General features: G+C 39.9%; 1 protein-coding gene across 1 annotated transcript in view; it reads left to right on the plus strand.

Annotated features, from left to right (window-relative positions):
* LOC118762224 (trichohyalin-like) overlaps positions 1-20,631 on the plus strand; it is a 236,536-nt gene that overhangs the window by 184,475 nt on the left and 31,430 nt on the right. Inside the window, exons 23-24 of the mRNA XM_036500774.1 lie at positions 16,484-16,558; positions 19,735-19,797. Of these exons, the coding sequence (XP_036356667.1) occupies positions 16,484-16,558; positions 19,735-19,797 (138 nt within the window). The remainder of the gene's footprint in view (positions 1-16,483; positions 16,559-19,734; positions 19,798-20,631) is intronic.

Raw genomic sequence — 20,631 nt, forward strand, 5'->3', positions numbered from 1 at the left:
ATTACCATTACGATTCTGCAATTTAATTCCCAATTCAACTTACTTTCTTCTTCAATTTCAACTCTCGATCGATGCCCGCAGCAAGTTCTTAAAAATTTATCTTACTATTTTTATTCGTTGTTACTTACGTTTATCATACATTGTTACGAAAAAAATTTAACCTTTTAGGCTACTTTCAAGCCTTCGCCATAACTTGATTTATCTTTCCTATCTCTCTCTCTACAAAAATTAACCTTAGGCTACCTCAAGCCGTAATCCCATCTCTTCCCATCTTTCCGCCATTGGCGGTGCGCCCGCCCCCGCCACCAATACCGATGAACTGTTCTCACCCCCACCACCAATACCGGTAACTCTGTTCTCACCACCACCATCACCAATACCGGTGAACACTGTTCTCACCCCCACCACCAATACCAGTATACCCTGTTCTCACCATCTACACCGGGTACGCCTACTCCCCCCCTCCCCCCACTACCCCTTCTCCTCATATGCTTTCACTGTGAAAAGACAAGCTGCTAGCACCATAGCTCATCAACTGCCCACCGATCTTACTTCCTCCTGACACTGCCTCATTCCGACCATCCCCTTTAGTACCCTCCCGCCTCGTAATATCCTACGTTTTTATTTCTTAAGAACCTACACCAACCCTTCCTGCCATCGTTCCTCTTTACCCCAACCTTCCCCACTGGTTGCTCCCCTATATTACCCGCCTCAACTGGACCCCCCTCCCCAACTCAACTCTAGAATATCTGTATTTCTTTCCTCTACCTAATTACGTTACTCAGTGACGATAAATGCTGTGTGACTACAAAGACCCGGGCTGCTTTCTGCAGCAATTCCACATACCCCCTACCCATTCTAAGTACCCCGGATCCCCAAAGTACCCCGATCCCCAAGTACCGGGACCTCGTTGCCCCCGTGCCGCTGACACGTTAAAATGTTCGAACCGATCGTGACGATGCCGGACCCTCCGGCCCTGTGCAGGTGGCACGTAAAAAGCACCCAATCACTCACGGAGAGTGGTTGGCGTTAGGAAGGGCATCCAGCCGTAGAAACTCTGCCAGATTCAGACTGGAGCCTGGTGCGGCCCCTGGCTTCCCAGACCCGGTCAAACCGTCCAACCGTGCTAGCTAGCGCGGAAAGCGGACGTTAAACGATGATGATGATGATGATGATGATATATGTATATATATGTATATATATGTATGTGTATATATATGTATATATATGTATATATATGTATATATATGTGTATATATGTATATATATGTGTATATATGTATATATATGTGTATATATGTATGTATATATATGTGTATATATGTATATATATATATGTGTATATATGTATATATATATATGTGTATATATGTATGTATATATATGTATATATATATATGTATATATATGTATGTATATATGTATATATATGTATATATGTTATATATATGTATATATATGTATATATATGTATATATATATGTATTATATTAGTATATATGTATATATATATGTATATATAATGTATATATATATGTATATATATGTATATATGTGTATATATATATGTATATATGTGTGTATATATATATGTATATATGTGTGTATATATATATGTATATATGTGTGTAATATATTATGTATAATGTGTGTATATATATGTGTATATAGTGTATATATATGTATCAATATATGTATATTATGTATATATATATGTGTATATATGTTATATATATGTGTATATATGTATATATATATATATGTGTTATATGTATATATATATGTGTATATTTATATGTATATATATATGTGTATATATGTATATATATATGTGTATATATGTATATATATATGTGTATAATGTATATATATATGTGTATATATGATATATATATGTGTATATATGTATATATATATGTATATATATAATGTATGTATATATATATATATATATATATATATATTATACCGGGAGTAAACACATAAATGTGAAACAAGGTGGAAAAAAGAGTACTCAAATACCAGTGGTAGAGTAATATGCTTTATTTAAAGCAGCAGAAAATTCAACAAAACCTGTTACTCTGAGTTTTCCGTTTCCGTTCGTCGGACAGGTTTAGCTAGAATGGAACCGATATGCTGCTTTAAATAAAGTATATATATATATGTATGCGCAGACATGGCTGTGTGCTAAGAAGCTTACTCGCCAACCACATGATTCCAGGTTCAGTCCCTAAGCAAGTGTCTTCTACTATAGTGGCGAACTGGCAGAAACGTTGACATGCCGGGTGAAATGCTTAGCGGTATTTCGTCTGTCTTTATGTTCTAAGTTCAAATGCTGCTGAGGTCAATTTTGCTTTTCATCCTTTCGGAGTTGATAAATAAGTACCAGTTGTGTACTGGGGTCGATCTAATTGACTGGTCCCTTCCCCAAATATTTCGGGCCTTGTGCCTTGAGTAGAAAAAAAACTGTCTTCCACTATGGCCTTGGGTCAACCAAAGCCATGTCAGTGGATTTGGTTAATGGAAACTGAAAGAAGTCTGCCCTATATATATATATATATATATATATTATATATATATATATATGTGTGTGTGCATTTGTGTCTGTATTTGTTTCCCCCAACCATCACCTAGAAACCGATGTTGGTGTGTTTATGTCCCTGTAACTTAGCGGTTCAGCAAAGATATTGATAGAATAAGCACTAGGCTTATAGAGAATAAGCCCAGGGGTTGATTTCTTCAACTAAAAGGTGGTGCTCCAGCCTGGCCACACCAATATGACAAACAAGTAACAGACTAAAAAAATTATATATATATACACACACATATACATATGTATAAGTCTTGAGATTAAGCGGCTGAAACTGCAAAGACGATCTGCTTCTTGACTGAAGATTGAAAGCTTCGAATGTCCCGTCCTTGTGTTTTCCTGTCCTTTTTTGTATCACCTACAGTCCGAATGTTTTGTTGTTGCCTATTACGTTCTTGTTCCATATTTTGTTTTGATTTTTTTATATACACATATAGCGGCGTACGTACATTTTTGGTTTCCTGTATGTAAGTACGTATATATATCTAAATTCTGTACGACTCTTAATTTTTCCTTTAGCCCCTTTCACACTTACTTCGTTCCTTCCACTTTTCTTTTTCTCACTCCCACCCTCTCTCACATTTCTTGGCACTCCCTTCATTCTCATCACTTTCCCTCCTCCTTTACCTCACTCTGTTCCTTTCCTTTTTTTCTCTCTTTCTTGTCCCTCCCTAATTCTTCAATCCCTCTATCCACTACCTCTCTCTTCTCCTTCCACATGACTGGTGTTTGGCCAAGCCTGACCTTTCTTTCTTGGCTTGACTACCAAGACTAAATCTCTCATATTTCTTCCCATGATTTTCATCTTTTATGTTCCTGCCCTAAGGCTTCACTTCCACAGATGCCAGCTAAATTTAATTCATCCTTAGTCGAAAGACACCTGTTGTTAATGTCCTGTTGTTTGTATTTGTAATTGTGTACCATTTCTCCATTTTTTTTTCTTTTCGTCCTTGTTTTTGTATACATTCGCTTGCTTTCTTCCAAAAAATCTAGTGCTCTTAGCTTAGATTTCCTTGGGGCCGGCCAGATTAGAGCAGATTCGAGATTAACCAGCTGAAACTGCAAAGATGATCTGCTTTACAACTGAAGATTGAAAGCTCCGAATGTCTTGTCCTTATTTTTTCCTGTCCTTTTTTGTATCACCTACAGTCCAAATGTTTTGTTGTTGCCTATTACGTTCTTGTTCCATATTTTGTTTTGATTTTTTACATATAAATATATATATGTGTGTGTGTGGGTGTATATATAAATATGTATATATATATATAATTAAAGTCAAAAAGAGGGTGAAAAAATTGGATATTAATTTAATAACATCAATTTAAACACCAGTGGCCTAGCGTATAAAAAACTGAGATTCAGTAAATATTATTAATACACATCTATGAGAGAGAATCCAATTCTTAGTGGTTGAGTCCCTTTGCGGATCTATATCTAGCGTAAGAGCGTCCACATATTGGATTCTCTCTCATAGTTGTGTGTGTTTATATATCTCTCTCTATATAAATGGCAGTTTGTCTGTGTGTGTTTCTGTGTGTCTGTTTGGTTGTACCCTCACCCTGACCACTGCTTTCAACCGATTCTGATGAAACTTGACACACACATAGCCCAATGTCATAATTCAAAACTAACGCAGCGAAAATTTTGAAAAGTTCCCCCAGTTCTGAAAAAAATCGATAAATTCGACATGGGGTCGAGAATCAGAAACACAAACCACAGACTGTCTAGGGGACGCAACTCGACCTTTTTTAACTCTCAAAAAAAAATTTACCATAATTTCTTTTCCATTTTTTTGCTATTTTTTTACTATAACTCTCTAAAAATGCTTTATAGTTATTTCCCTTACAAACCTGAGCAACGCCAGGCGATACTGCTAGTATATACATATATATACATGTGTGTGTGTGTATATATATAATATATATATATACATACATGTGTGTGTATATATATATATATGTATATATACATCATCATTGTTTAATGTCCGTTTTCCATGCTAGCATGGGTTGGATGGTTCGACCGGGGTCTGGGAAGCCAGGAGGCTGCACCAGGCTCCAGTCTTATCTGGGAGTGTTTCTACAGCTGGATGCTCTTCCTAACGCCAACCACTCCATGAGTGTAGTGGGTGCTTTTTACATGCCACCGGCACAGGGGCCGGAGGTGGCTGGCAATGGGCATGATAGGTTGGTCCTTTTTACATGCCACTGGCATGGAAGCCAGTCAAGGCGGCGCTGGCATCAGCCACATTTGGATGGTGCTTTTTATGTGCCACTGGCACAGGTATCACAACTACAATTTCCATTTCATTTTCATTTTGATGTTGATGTACTTGACTCAATAGGTCTCCTCAAGTACAGCAGGTCGCCCTATGATCCAAGGTACTTTTGAATGGGCTGAGGCTGGTTATGCGAAACTGGTGCAGGAAACAGCCATGAACTCACGTTATTTGTCAGGTCTTCGCAGTCCTGGCATATTTCCAGAGGTCTTGGTCTTTCCTCATTGCCTCTGTAAGACCCAACGTTTGAAGGCCATGTTTCACTACCTCATCCCATGTCTTCCTTGGTGTACCTCTACCCCAGATTCCTTCAACTGTTTGGGAGTGGCACTTCTTCACACATCTCTCCTCATCCATCCGTAGTACATGACCATACCAGCACAAACGTCTCTCTTGCACACCACATCCAATGCTTCTTATGTCCAACATTTCTCTCAGGCCACTTACTCTATTGTGTGTGTACACTGACATTACACATCCAGCGGATCATGCTAGCTTAATTTCTTTTGAGCCTACGCATGTCCTCTGCATCGCACACATGCATCGTACAATCTACCTTTCACTCTGAGCGAGAGGCCCTTTGTCACCAGTAGGGGTAGAAGCATTCTAAACTTTGCCCAGGCTATTCTTATTCTAGTATATATATATAATATATATACATACACACACACACACACACACATACATATATATATATATATATATACACACACACACACATATATATACACACATATATATATATATACATATATATATATATATATGCGCTAGCATCGAAAACGGACGCTAAACGATGATGATGATGATATATATATATATCAGAGGGATGACCACTAACTGGACATTCATTATGTTAGAAGTCGACCCCTTATGGTCTTACCACTAAGAAAGGAATGTTCTCAAGAAAATTTAGCAAACACCAGAACGTAAGCAAGCAAGACAAATGAAAAGTAACAAAACATGCAGATTAATCACAAACCAGTTTCATTGTTACCACTTACGTAATCACTTATGTAGATGTCCGCAACTCATCAGTGTGATCGTCATAGCAAAATATAATTTGCAGAACTATACACAAGGCGTATGCATGAGATTGAACATGTATATAGCTCTACCAATTACATTTGGGGTTATATTTCAAAAGTCTTCATTTTGGCACTTCAAAATACAGCGCCAAAATAGATCTATATATATATAATATATATATATATATATACATATATATATGTATATATGTATGTATATATATATATTATATATATATATACATATATATATGTATATATGACTGTAAATACTTATGGTGATATATATATGTATGTATATACATATGGATATATATATATATTTATGTTGGAAAAAATAAGGTACTCAGGAATCTGGATGGTTGTACATTTACAGATTTTTTATTAAAGTCTCATATTTTTATAAATCATATAATAGCGCTTGCATCTACTCTAGTAGAATCTTCAGATTTGAATTTGTTTCCGAGGATTCCTCTCTTTTTATAATATTATTGAGTGTGTAAGGGTGGGGAGAGATATACGATAGTAAAAGAGGGTGAGGAATGGGGAGAAAGTGAGAGAGGGTGTGTGTGTGTGTGTGTCTGAAAGGAGTGCCAATGGAAAAGAGAAGGAAGAGATAAAGAAGAAAAAAATGTGTTTGTATCTATGCAGCTGGTCAGTTCTTTCAAAAGAAAGTGATGAGTTGGTTCTTGGCTTTTAAAAATCGCAAAACCATGTGGCTACTCTATATATATATATACATAAAAGTTATTTTTCAAAAAATTGTCATCCTCATCAATTATCATCCTCATCATCATTGTCCAGTGAGAGAGAGTGTGTATGTTTTTTTGTCTGTGTGTGTGTGTCTTTATCTGAAAGGAGTGTCAATTTGAAAAGAGAAGGAAAGAAAGAAGAAAGAAAGGAAGAAGAAATAATTGTACTTACATCTATACAGCTGGTCAGTTCTTTCAATAGAAGATGACAAGTTGGTTAATAAAAGTTATTTTTCAAAAAATTGTCTGGATTTATTACCATCATCATCCTTGTCCAATGTTTGATTTGTCTTGCTGGTATTGGTTGGAAACTCTGGGTGTAAGATTGTTTCTATTTATGTATATGTACATATGTATAGTACTCTGTGTGTGTGTGTGTTTAATACAAAATTACAGTTTACTTTTCAAAATTTGTTCTTCATCCAGTACAAATCATTACAGAAATAGTGATATTTCACCAGTCACAGCTATATATATATATACTAATACATTTGTTTGTTTGTACTCCACCTGCCTTTGTCTTTTGTTTATTTTCGTAAACCTTCCCGTTATATATATATATATCTTTTTTCTTCCAAGAGGAATGAATATAAGGAACAGTTCTTTACAAAAATGAAGATTTTAGGATGGGCAATAATGGTACAAGAGAAAGTGTCTTGTGAAGGAGCTCAATGAAACAAATATGCATACAATTTCTTGTACATTGTGAGGACATTGTGATAAAGTCTGTTTTGAAACGTATATCTATGAATTCCCTGTATTTTTCTACCCATTGTTTTATTGCTTCCAGACCCAGGGTGTGTGGTATGTTCGTGTATAGGTTTGTGACATCGAAGCTTGCAAGTATGGTGTTTTCCGTAACCGTATTTGGAATGTGTGTGAGGAAGTCTATGTCATCCCTTATGTAGCTTGGTATCAGTGGGCATAAAGGTTTGAAGAGTATATCTATGAAGTGGCTTAGTTGCTGTGTTGGCGCTTGGGGCCCTGCAACTATTGGTCTCATTGTGAGGTCTGCAGGCCTTTGTATTCTTATATAGTGGTTCCTCTGTTCCTTTATGGCTCTCTGTATTCAGAGCTTTTATGAATTTTAGGTAATCCATAAAAGTTGCTATCTTTGGTTCTTGAGTTGCATAGATAGTCTTTCTCCTTGTCTGTAAATGAGTCCTGGTATTCATTGACTAATGTTCCAATTTTTTCATTGTTGCTTTCTCCGATTGTGTTGATTCCTCTTTATAGTATGTCTGGTTGTTAAGAAACTCCAGTATCTTTTCTTTGTAGTAATCTCTATCCATAATTACTATTGCCCCCACCTTTGTCAGCTTCTTTTATAATGATCGACTTGTCATTTTTTAGTTCATGTAAGGCTTGTTTTTCTCCTCTGCGGAGGTTCTGTTTGCATTTATGTGTTGAGAGGGAATTTGGAGATTGTCTCTTTGTATGCGTCCAGGCGTTTGTCATTTCCCTTGTGACTGGTGAAATGTCACTATGTCTGTAATGATTTGTACTGGATGAAAGACCAATTTTGTAAAGTAAACTGTAATTTTGTATTAAAGACACACACACGGTACTATACATATGTACACATACATAAGTAGAAACAATCTTACACCCAATTTTCCAACCCATACCAGCATGAGGAATCAAACATTGGACAAGGATGATGAGGATGATAATAAATCCAGACAATTTTTTGAAAATAACTTTTATTAACCAACTTGTCATCTGCTATTGAAAGAACTGAACAGCTGTATAGATGTAAGTACAATTATTTCTTCTTCTTTTCTTTCTTCTTTCTTTCTTTCTCTTTTCCACTGACACTTCTTTCAGATACACAGGCGCACACACACACACACACACACAACACACACACACACACACACCACACACACACACACACACACACACACAAACATACACACACAAGCATACACACTCTCTCTCACTGGACAATGATGATGAGGATGACAATTTTTTGAAAGATAACTTTTATCAAGACCACCCCATAGAGTAGCCACCTGGTTTTGTCATTTTAAAGGCCAAGAATCAACTCATCACCTTCTATTGAAATAACTGACCAGCTGTATAGATGTAAACACATTTTTTCTTCTTTCTCTCTTTCTTCTTTCTTGCCTTCTCTTTTCCACTGACACTCCTTTCAGATACATACACACACACAAATACGAACACACATATATTGGACAGATTATGACATTTATAGGTGTGGGCATGGCTGTGTGGTAAGAAGCTTGCTTCTCAATCACATGGTTCTGGGTTCAGTCCCACTGCGTGGCACCTTGGGCAAGTGTCTTCTACTATAGCCTCAGTCTAACCAAAGTCTTGCGAGTGGATTTGGTAGACGGAAACTGAAAGAAGGCCACTATATATATGTGTGTGTGTGTATATATATATTGTTGTTGTTGGCATCCTTTTGTATGTACATGCATATACATCTACCCACACACATACGCACATATATATACATATGATGACTGGTTCATATATATATATATATATATATATATATATATACATATAGATATACATATCTATATATGTGTATATATACATACATATATATACCTATATATATATTCAAAATGTGACCGTGTGTGTACTGTTTTTTTCCCTCTGTCTTCCCTTCTCTGGATCTTTCCTTCTACTATGTTTCTGACGAAGAGCTCCGCTTGAAATGTTAAACCCTCCTTCTTTCCTGAGCATCCAATAATACTATATTTGTTCTACGTCCTCGCGTTGTTGTGTTTTTTTGTGTTTTCATGTTTGGATTAACTTTATATATATATATATATATAATTGTTGTTGGCATCCTTTTTGTCTCGCGAGACAATGGAATTGCGCATAAAATAATGTAGTCCGGCTTTTACATTTCATGTCCTAATACATCTCCTGCTGTCGCTGTGTAGTCCTATCTTGGACAAACACTCCCTCTGGCAGGTACCGCAAATGTAGCGAAGACTGTTCCTGGCTGGTTGTAATGCCGTAGTTTCTTGTTGACGTCTTTTCTTGTGTTTCCATTTCTCCTCTCCCTCTATGTCACTCCTTTCTGTTCCCTCTTTTACGGTACGTCGCCAGTCTCCACGGTTGCCAGCAACTGCTTCCCAGTTGGTAATATTGATGCCACAGGCATTCATGTCCCTTTTGCAAACATCCTTGTAACGTAAGAGCGGTCTACCCACAGACCTAGTACCCCTAGCAAGCTCTCCGTTGAGTATGTCCTTGGAGATTCTGCCATATTCCATACGGCTAACATATCCAAGCCATCTCATACGTCTTTGTGTGAGGAGTGCAAATATGCTTGGTATTCCTGCTTGCTTGAGGACATCTTTGTTTGGAACACGATTATGCCATTTGATGCGAAGGATTTTCTGGAGGCAGGGCAGGTGAAAGATATTTAGGCGACGTATGGCGTCGTATGGCGTGTGTCTGGTGTCCAAGTCTCACTTCCATACAGTAGAGTGCTAAGTACACATGCCTGGTAGATCTTCATTTTTGTGGTCTTGGTCAGCTTATTGTTGTCCCATGCCCGTTTGGAGAGTTGGGCCATCACAGCAGCTGCCTTGCCAATGCGTATATTGAGCTCAGCATCAAGGGATAGGTTGTAGGTGACGGTAGAGCCAATATAGGTAAACTTCTCCACCTCCTGTAGTCTGTGGTCTCCAATATGTATATTTGGGATGTCCGATGTGTCCTGACCCATGATGTTGGTCTTGTTGAGGCTGATAACTAAGCCAAAGTCACTACATGCTTGCTCATAACAGTTGATGGGCCTTTGCAGGGCTTCTTCTGTGTGTGATATCAGAGCGGCATCATCAGTAAAGAGCATGTTCTTGATCAGGACGCTTCTGATTTTGGTCTTGGCATGCAGACGTGAGAGATTGAACAGTTTCCTGCCACTTCTACTGTGCAAAAACACTCCATCAGCTGATGTCTCGAAGGCATGTGACAGAAGTAGTGAGAAGATGCCAAATAAAGTAGGAGCGAGGACACAACCTTGCTTTGCCCCGTTTTTTATTTGGAAGGTGGCTGATGTTGAACCATTGAGCTGTATGGTGCCTTGCATATCATCATGGAAAGATTTGATGATCCTCAGCAGCTTTGGTGGACATACGATTTTTTGGAGCAGGATGAAGAGGCCTTTTCTACTTACCAGGTCAAAGGCTTTTGTTTGATCAATGAAGGCCATATATAATGGCATTTTCTGCTCTCTGGACTTCTCCTGAAGTTGGCGTATGGAGAATATCATGTCAATAGTTGACACGTAAAAAGCACTATCCGTTCGTGGCCGTTGCCAGCCTCGCCTGGCCCCTGTGCCGGTGGCATGTAAAAGCACCATCCGTTCGTGGCCGTTGCCAGCCTCGCCTGGCCCCTGTGCCGGTGGCACGTAAAAGCACCATCCGCCCGTGGCCGTCTGCCAGCTTTGTCTGGCATCTGTGTGAGTGGCACGTAAAAAACACCCACTACACTCACGGAGTGGTTGGCATTAGGAAGGGCATCCAGCCGTAGAAACACTGCCAGATCAGACTGGGCCTGAAGCAGCCTTCTGGCTTCACAGAACCGTCCAACCCATGCTAGCATGGAAAGCGGATGTTAAATGATGATGATGATGATATATAGATATAGGTCAACTATTGACATGCTATTCTCCATACGCCAACTTCAGGAGAAGTCCAGAGAGCAGAAAATACCATTATATATGGCCTTCATAGATCTGAAAATCGCTACCCACCACCTAAATATATATATGTATATATATGTATGTATATAAATATATATATATATATATTTAGGTGGTGGGTAGCGATTTTCTTCACTACCTCAGGGAGTGACGACTCTGCCTGACACGAGTCCTGGGCTCAGCTGGCTCTGGCTGACAGTACCCGGTACGGGCCCCTATCCGGGGTTACGGAAAGGAGACAACCTTCAAAGAAATCCGTAGTGAAGCACCATAGGCGGTTTAGTGTTTGACTCGACACTCTTCTGGCAGCTCCTGCAACCAAGCTGATGCCAAACGTAATGCTCTGCACTCTTTTGGACTACGTCAGCAAGGTCAAGAGAGGATTCCTGACGATTGGGCTACACAGGATTTTCTTATATTTATCCCAGGCCTGTGCAAAACTGGAGAAGAAATTGGAGAGGGCATGAAATGTAAAAACCAGACTGAATTAGTTTATGCACAACTCCATTGTCTCCTGAGACAGAAGGATGCAAACAACAATTACCTTCCCTTCTTGGAACACAAAACTCTACTTGTGAAGACCTGTTGAGGCAAGTGAGAATCAGAATCGAAATCGATCAATGGAAATTGCAGCTGAGATGCCGGTGGCACGTAAGAGAACCATTTGAACATGGCCGTAGCCAGCGTCGACCCGACTGGCCTCGTGCCGGTGGCACGTAAAAAGCACAATCCGATTGTGGCCATTTGCCAGACTCGTCTGGCACCTGTGCCGGTGGCACGTAAAAAGCACCCACTACACTCATGGAGTGGTTGGCGTTAGGAAGGACATCCAGCCGTAGAAACATTGCCAGATCAGACTGGGCCTGGTGCAGCCTTCTGGCTTCCCAGACCCCAGTTGAACCATCCAACCCAGGCTAGTATGGAAAGCGGATGCTAAACGATGATGATGATGATGATGATATATATATTGATGTGTGTGTGTGTGTTTATCTTTGCGTTGGTGTTTGTCCCTCCTCCACCACTTGACAACCGGTGCTGGTGTGTTTACATCCTTGTAACTTAGGGGTTTGGCAAAAGAGACTGATAGAATAAGTGCTGGGTGTTTTGTCATGGTACCAGCATTAATGAGGTATTTTGTTGTTGGCAAGACTGAAGAACTACCATACTGTAAGAAGAAATGAGAGGGTGGATATTTTAGATAAGGTGATGAAAGGGTGGCGTATGATGAGAGGAACAAGTTTATTGTTATGAGGACATATTGGTGAGGAGGGTGACAGAGTTGTTAATGAAGGGCAGGGGAGGTGTAGGGGAAGGACGAGGGAGAGAGTAGTGTCAGGGGTCAGTGGGAAAGAGAGAGAGAGTAACAGGGTAGAAGGATGATGGGGCTGTAGGGGGAATAAACATGGGTGGAATGTGAGGGAGGAGGCATGAGAGAGAGAAAGAAAGGAGGGTGAGAAGTATCTAGAGAGCCGGAAGGAGCAAGGAGCGGTGTAGATGTTCATCTTGTTTATTCATAAGTTTCGTCTCATTCGATACCCTGACCCCAATGTTTGTTTTGTCTGTCCCCCCCCCGTATCGTCCCCTCTTTTTCTCAACCTTATGGTGAATAAAGAAATACTGTGTGAATGGAGTTCAGAGAGGAGGAGATGGGTGCTGGGTTGGCAGAGAAGCTGCAGGAAGAAGATGGTGATAGAAAGAGACTGGGGAGAAGAGTGGATGAATATGGAATGGAAGCACTCCGTCGGTTACGACGACGAGGGTTCCGGTTGATCTGAATCAACGGAACAGCCTGCTCGTGAAATTAACGCGTAAGTGGCTGAGCACTCCACAGACACGTGTACCCTTAACGTAGTTCTCGGGGATATTCAGCGTGACACAGAGAGTGACAAGGCCGGCCTCTTGAAATACAGGTACAACAGAAACAGGAAGTAAGAGTGAGAGAAAGTTGTGGTGAAAGAGTACAGCAGGGATCACCACCATCCCCTGCCGGAGCCTCGTGGAGCTTTTTTTAGGTGTTTTCGCTCAATAAACACTCACAACGCCCGGTCTGGGAATCGAAACCGCGATCCTATGACCGCAAGTCCGCTGCCCTAACCACTGGGCCATTGCGCCTCCAGATGAATATAATGAGGACAGTAAGAGATAAAGAAACTGGAATGTACTGGAGAGGTGAGCAGAAAGGGGAGAGGATGAATATAGTTAAAACATCTCGAGAGTAAGGTGGGAGAGCTGTGAGTTGATGCATCGAAAGTACCCTTGTTATGTTCTATCTGCCATGTTTACCTTGAAGAACAGGTTTTCTGCAGCATTGTATATTGTCAATCATTGCAGTCTCCTGTCATCTCTTTAATGAGCTTCTTCATCATCATCATCATCGTTTAACGTCCGTTTTCCGCGCTAGCATGAATTGGACGGTATGACCGGGGCATGGGAAGCCAGGGGCTGCACCAGGCTCCAGTCTGATCTGGCAGTGTTTCTACAGCTGGATGCCCTTCCTAACGCCAACCACTCCACGAGTGTAGTGGGTGCTTTTTACATGCCACCGGCACAGGTGCCAGGGGGGCCTGGCATCAGCCACGATCGGTTGGTGCTTTTAACGTGCCACCGGCACGGAAGCCCAATTCTTCACCACCTTCCTAGGTTTTCTTCTTCCTCAGGTTCCATCAAATTTTAGCCCTCATCACTTATTTATGCAGCTATCATCATCCATGCTCATTACATACAAATATCCTCATAGTGTTCTCTCTTGCAAAGTGCATCTAATTCCTGCAATGTGCAGTTTCTCTCTCGGATCATTCGTTCTGTCATTTATTCACACTAACATTACAAATCCAGTGGAGCATGCTCACTGCATTCTCTCCTAGCCTTCACACATCATCTGCATACTGGCCGAGGTATCATTACCATGTAGCATTGTACTTCACACACAAACATCATACAGTTTGCCCTTCACTTGGAAGGAAAGACCTTTGGTTGTCAGCAGGCAGAGGTTGTAATAATAATGAAATAATAATGAAACTATTGTATACAGTGCTCAGGTGCACCACAAATATAGTACTCAGGTGCACCACAATACAGTGCTCAGGTGCACCGCAATACAGTGCTCAGGTGCACCGCAAATACAGTGCTCAGGTGCACCGCAAGTACAGTGCTCAGGTGCACCGCAAGTACAGTGCTCAGGTGCACCGCAAGTACAGTGCTCAGGTGCACCGCAAGTACAGTGCTCAGGTGCACCGCAAGTACAGTGCTCAGGTGCACCGCAAGTACAGTGCTCAGGTGCACCGCAAGTACAGTGCTCAGGTGCACCGCAAGTACAGTGCTCAGGTGCACCGCAAGTACAGTGTTCAGGTGCACCGCAAGTACAGTGTTCAGGTGCACCGCAAGTACAGTGTTCAGGTGCACCGCAAGTACAGTGTTCAGGTGCACCGCAAGTACAGTGCTCAGGTGCACCAAAGGTGTAACTCTTTGAACTTTTACCCACCCATACTTACTCTAGCTATTTTGCTTTCAGAGCACTCACTCTACTACTAATTAGGACACCTAGGTAACAAAAGCTGTTGACCACTTCTAGGGAGTCTCCTGAACTGTGTGATAGACTCTATTAAGGTGACGAGCTGGCAGAAACGTTAGCAGGCTGGGCAAAATGCTTAGCGGTATTTCGTCTGCCTTTACGTTCTGAGTTCAAATTCTGCTGAGGTCGACTTTGCCTTTCATCCTTTTGGAGTCAATTAAATTAAGTGGCAGTTACACACTGGGGTCGATGTAATTGACTTAATCCCTTTGTTGGTCTTTGTTTGTCCCCTCTATATTTAGCCCCTTGTGGGCAATAAAGAAATATATTTCCTGGATTCTTTGTGCTGAATACTCTCAAGTATTTTCCAGATATGAAGGATATCCGTTGGCCTGGTTGTGAACTCACAACACCATTTAGGAGTCCATTGCTTGCATTGGTCACTTTTCTGTATATGGAACACATACACATTTCCTGGATGGTTGCAGTATCTTGTTTTCTCTTCTATTTAGCATAACTTTACTCTTGGTTAAGTTTACTTTGAGGCCATTCAATTTCATGTTTTGCTTCCATGACTGGAATTTCTTCTCCGTGTCTTTCACACGATCTGCGCTAAAAACAAGGTCCTCGGTATAAAAAAAGTTCCAATAGACAACCAGTCTTAAAGTCTCTGCTTTGGCATTGAGGACTGTGGTAAATGAAAAAGAGTTAAACAGTGTGCTCTGATGGACCTCAACATGATGGACCCCAAACAATAACTCTGAGCACCTTTTCAAACTCCATCTGTCTCGCCTAAGTTTTTCTTGGTAGTAACTTCGCGGAGTTTATTTGAAACTACTATCGGAAAACCCAAGGAATGTATCCTTTCACTATAGCTTTCCAACATATTTCTGGATTGGACAAGGAGAAACATCAAACTCCACCTGTCTAACACCCGTGGACATGTTTACAAAGTCAGAAAACAGCACAGCTCCCATGACTTTCGGAAACACTTTTTCATGCTAAGAGTTGCTGAAGCATGGAACAAACTCCTGGCATCAGTCGTTAGTTGTCGGAGCACTGCATCCTTCAAAACTTCCATGCTTCCTGAGATTCGCCAACACTACACCTGATTTTCTCCCTTCCATACACACGCAAGCATGTATCTGACTCATACACTGTTCACTTCCCAGACATTTGTACATTACTGCATATGCTTTATACGCACTTTTGACAAGTTGGGGTGCACCTGAGCACTGTATACAATAATTTCATGTGTATTAAATATATTGGATATGATATATTGAGTAGAAGATAGCAATTAGGACATGTGAGGTGTACTATGTGCAAAATCTGGTATAATGATGATGGAAAGGGTAGAAATTTCGTCATGGTGTGTGGTGTACAATGTTGCAATTGGAGATGTATAGTATACAGTTTTGTAAACAGGGCTTATTATTTGATGTGTCGTATATCAACTGGTATATGGTTTGTATGGTGAAGAAGAGAAGAACTGCTTAATGTACCTTCTTTTTGCAATCACCATCATATCTCCCCAGACTCTGCGTAAGGAATTTATCACTCACTTTTCTAATACTAATAGTTACAAGTATGACACATTCTATTAATGTTATTATTTTCTATTTATTTAGAACCATTTATTCACGAAAAAGATGCAGGATCACCACTAACACAGTCTGCAGAAGCTCGAGGAGTTGCAGTGCCAGGTATATTTGATGTTATAATTCTACTGGAAGTTTTTGTAATTTAGTAAAATTTTGTAATATTTAGCATAACTTCCCTATTTATATTTAAATCTCAGCGTATTTTTTTATATCAGAAATATCCATAATTGATTTTTCAGGAAATCTTATGCATGATAATGTTGTAGTTTAGAGAATGTCATCATCATCATCATACATCCATTTTCCATGCTGGCATGGGTTGGACAGTTTGACAGGAGCTGTCAATTGTCCAGACTCCAATTGTCTGCTGTGGCGTGGTTTCTATGGCTGGATGCCCTTCCCAATGCCAACCACTTCACAGAGTGTGCTGGGTGCAATACAAGGTTGAGAACGTATCGTGTAAGGGTAGAAGTGAGGGTTAATAGTGTGTGTTAGTCACAGTTTGGCAAGTAGACATGTTATAATGCCTTTGTCTGGCTGAGGACCATGTTGCATACTTCAACATGTAAGGAATCCCATGGGAAACAGTATGAGAGTCTGAACCAGTTAAGCTCTTTTCATTGCCCACTAGAGAGGGCTGCACGTTCTTAAATTCTGGTAGTGATTTCAGCAGCGAGGTGACTAAGATGGACTTGGTAAGAGTGTGATGGTTATTGTTCTTCTGTATTTGTACACTAGCACTTATGACCCGGTGTTGCCAGGTCATAGTGCTAGTGCATGCATGCGAGTACTGTCCAAATCTCTGACCAATCACATACAGCTAGCTGGCATTCAATTGGCGTATCAAGTTTCAGGCATTTTGATTGGGTTTTGGATAGAAAATTCACAAAAAAGTCACTTCTATTGATTTTTTAATGGTTTTGCGGGGTGTCTTATATAATTCTTTATTATTACTTTGTGGTGTCTTATATAATTCTTTATTACTTTGTGGTGTCTTATATAATTCTTTATTACTTTGGGGTGTCTTATATAATTCTTTATTATTACTTTGGGGTGTCTTATATAATTCTTTATTATTACTTTGGGGTGTCTTATATAATTCTTTATTATTACTTTGGGGTGTCTTATATAATTCCTTATTATTACTTTGGGGTATCTTATATAATTCTTTATTACTTTTGGGGTGTCTTATAGGAAGAAGGAATTGACATCATGTATTTTCATTAAATTTCTTTTTTGTGTGTGATTGTTGAGAGCTGACTTTCCAAAAATATATAATAAGAGTAATTAGAGTGAATAATTCATTTATGAATGTTATCGTGACATGGGTGGGGTTTGTAATTGTTATTGATGCTGTTAATTACTCTAAATGCCATTTTATTTTTAGTTTTGAAGTTTATTTTGGGCATTACTGTTCACTGTTTTCTGGTAATTTTTCCCATTATTTCCTCATTTATTATTAATGAAGTTGGCTATTCATTGTGCTTAATTGGGTCAGCATGGAAAATATACTTTAAATGATGATGATGATGATGATGCTGTTTTATTGGACATGCATTTTAGATGCATCAATAATTAACATGTCAAATGTATGAACTGCAGAGTTTATATTACTGATTATAATGGTGCTGAATTCCATTGGGCTTTTGGATGTTTGCAAAAATATTTTCCCTTTCTGTGTGCAATTCCCTCTCTTCTTCCTTAAAATGCCAATTACTAGTAAACCTCTGGACAATTTTCCCCCCTTTTCTCCAATATCCATGTAATTTGTCCCAATCTAGATCTCCTACATGCAAACCACATGTCATAGTCTTCTCTGTGTCCCAAACCCCTATCTCCAAACCATGTCAGTTGTTCAGGTCACACTATTTTCTCTAACTTTATCCTGAAAAGTGATGTCTATTTTCACATAGACTCTACTCCCTGTTACGTGCCTCTCTCATTAGGATATCAAAAATAATGACCTCCAGTTACTCTGGGTTAAAGTCTCCCTCCCTTGCACCCACAAATATATATATCTGTGTCCTCTGTCTTACTCCTAACTCCTCAAATCCTGAGCACGTCTCTTCTTGTATTGAGGAGATTTCACTTACTTCACCCCTCTCGAAAGATATCAGTGCTAGTGACCTCAATATTCACATTTCCTCATAGCTCTCTCTCTCTCTGTCTATCTGTCTGTCTGTCTGTCTCTCTCTCTCTCTTCACTCATCTCGTACCAATGTTGTCAGTACAAAAACCAAAGCTTTTGCAATCTTCAACCCTGTTTATCAACTCAATATTTTCCTCAATTCCAAATCTAATCTATGCCAAACTCTACCTCTCCACATACTGGACCATGCACCCACTGCCTCATTGGAACAATCCAGATATATCTAATACCACAACAACACCCCCAGTATCCTGCACCCTCTGGTACTTCAACTCGGCTAACTGGTTAGAGCTTCACCAATTTTATGCCATCTTTTAAAACCTCATTAATGTACTCTCTGCTCACCATTACAATTAAATCTCTTCAGATACCATCATCATCATTTAACGTCTACTTTCTATGCTAGCATGGGTTGGACGATTTGACTGAGGATTGGTGAACCAGATGGCTGTGCCAGGCTCCAATCTTGCTCTGGCGGGGCTTCTACAGCTGGATGCCCTTCCTAATGCCAACCACTCCGAGAGTGTAGTGGGTGCTTTTACATGCCACCGGCAAGGGGGCCAGTCATGCGGTACTGGCAACGGCGGCGAGCTGGCAGAAACGTTAGCACACCGGGCGAAATGCTTAGCGGTAGTTTGTCTGCGTTACGTTGTGAGTTCAAATTCCGCCGAGGTCGACTTTGCCTTTCATCCTTTCGGGGTCGATAAATTAAGTACCAGTTATGCACTGGGGTCGATATAATCGACTTAATACCTATGTCTGTCCTTGTTTGTCCGCTCTGTGTTTAGCCCCTTGTGGGTAATAAAGAAATAGGTACTGGCAAAGGCCTCAAAAAACTCAAGTTTTTTTTTTTTCACGCGCAACCTGCACCCTGGCACAGGTGCCAGTAAGGCGACACTAGTAACGATCATGCTCGAATGGTGCTTTTTACTAATCTACTGCTTCCAACTATACTTGCAACTCTAAAAGCTTCAATGACTTTCCAATTCATGTTTCCCTGACAAATATTGCAATGAATCTCCTAGTTTTGAGTCACACATCAATCGTACTGACCAGAGAAATGTGTATAGTTGAATAACTGTAGGTATGAACCCAACTGGAAATATTATTGTATTGTGTTTGTTAACAGGTGCTGCACCAAAAGTACCAGAAACGACACTAATAACAGAAAAATCAAAATCAAAAGTAAAAGGTATATTTTTTCATTATACTGTCTTGGAATGTATAAAATTGTAATATTTTGGTAGAATTTATATAATCACAATTAAATTTTAGAATATTTTTATCTTTCAGAAAATTCTATGTTTGAGCAGATTTTCATTTTTATGGTTATAAATATCCTCTAATGGTCTGTTATATATGGCAAAAAGATGTAGCAGATGTCACCAGGACTGAAGAGTAACATTTAGAAAGTATCCTGTAGAGCATAGTATAGAAATTAGGGTATACTCTCTTTACTCTTTTACTTGTTTCAGTCATTTGACTGCGGCCATGCTGGAGCACCGCCTTTAGTCGACCAAATCGACCCCGAGACTTATTCTTTGTAAGCCCAGTACTTATTCTATCGGTCTCTTTTTGCCGAACCGCTAAGTAATGGGGACGTAAACACACCAGCATCAATCAATGCTAGGGGGACAAACACAGACACACAAACACACACACACACATATATATATACATATATACGACAGGCTTCTTTCAGTTTCCGTCTACCAAATCCACTCACAAGGCATTGGTCAGCCCGGGGCTATAGCAGAAGACACTTGCCCAAGGTGCCACGCAGTGGGACTGAACCCGGAGCTATGTGGTTGGTTAGCAAGCTACTTACCACACAGCCACTCCTGCGCCTACTGTGAATGATTGTCCAAAGTATATTGTATGGGATGGAGTATATTAGTGAGAGAATGTCATGTGCTATAGAGAAAACATGTATGGGGTGTTGTGTAGAAGTTATGGCATATGGTAATCCAAGTATATTCTATGGTGGGGGTCGTATAGATGTCAGAATGTGTTGTCTGATATTTGT

The sequence above is a fragment of the Octopus sinensis genome, linkage group LG2 (assembly GCF_006345805.1).
Source record: "Octopus sinensis linkage group LG2, ASM634580v1, whole genome shotgun sequence".
NCBI lineage: Eukaryota > Metazoa > Mollusca > Cephalopoda > Octopoda > Octopodidae > Octopus > Octopus sinensis.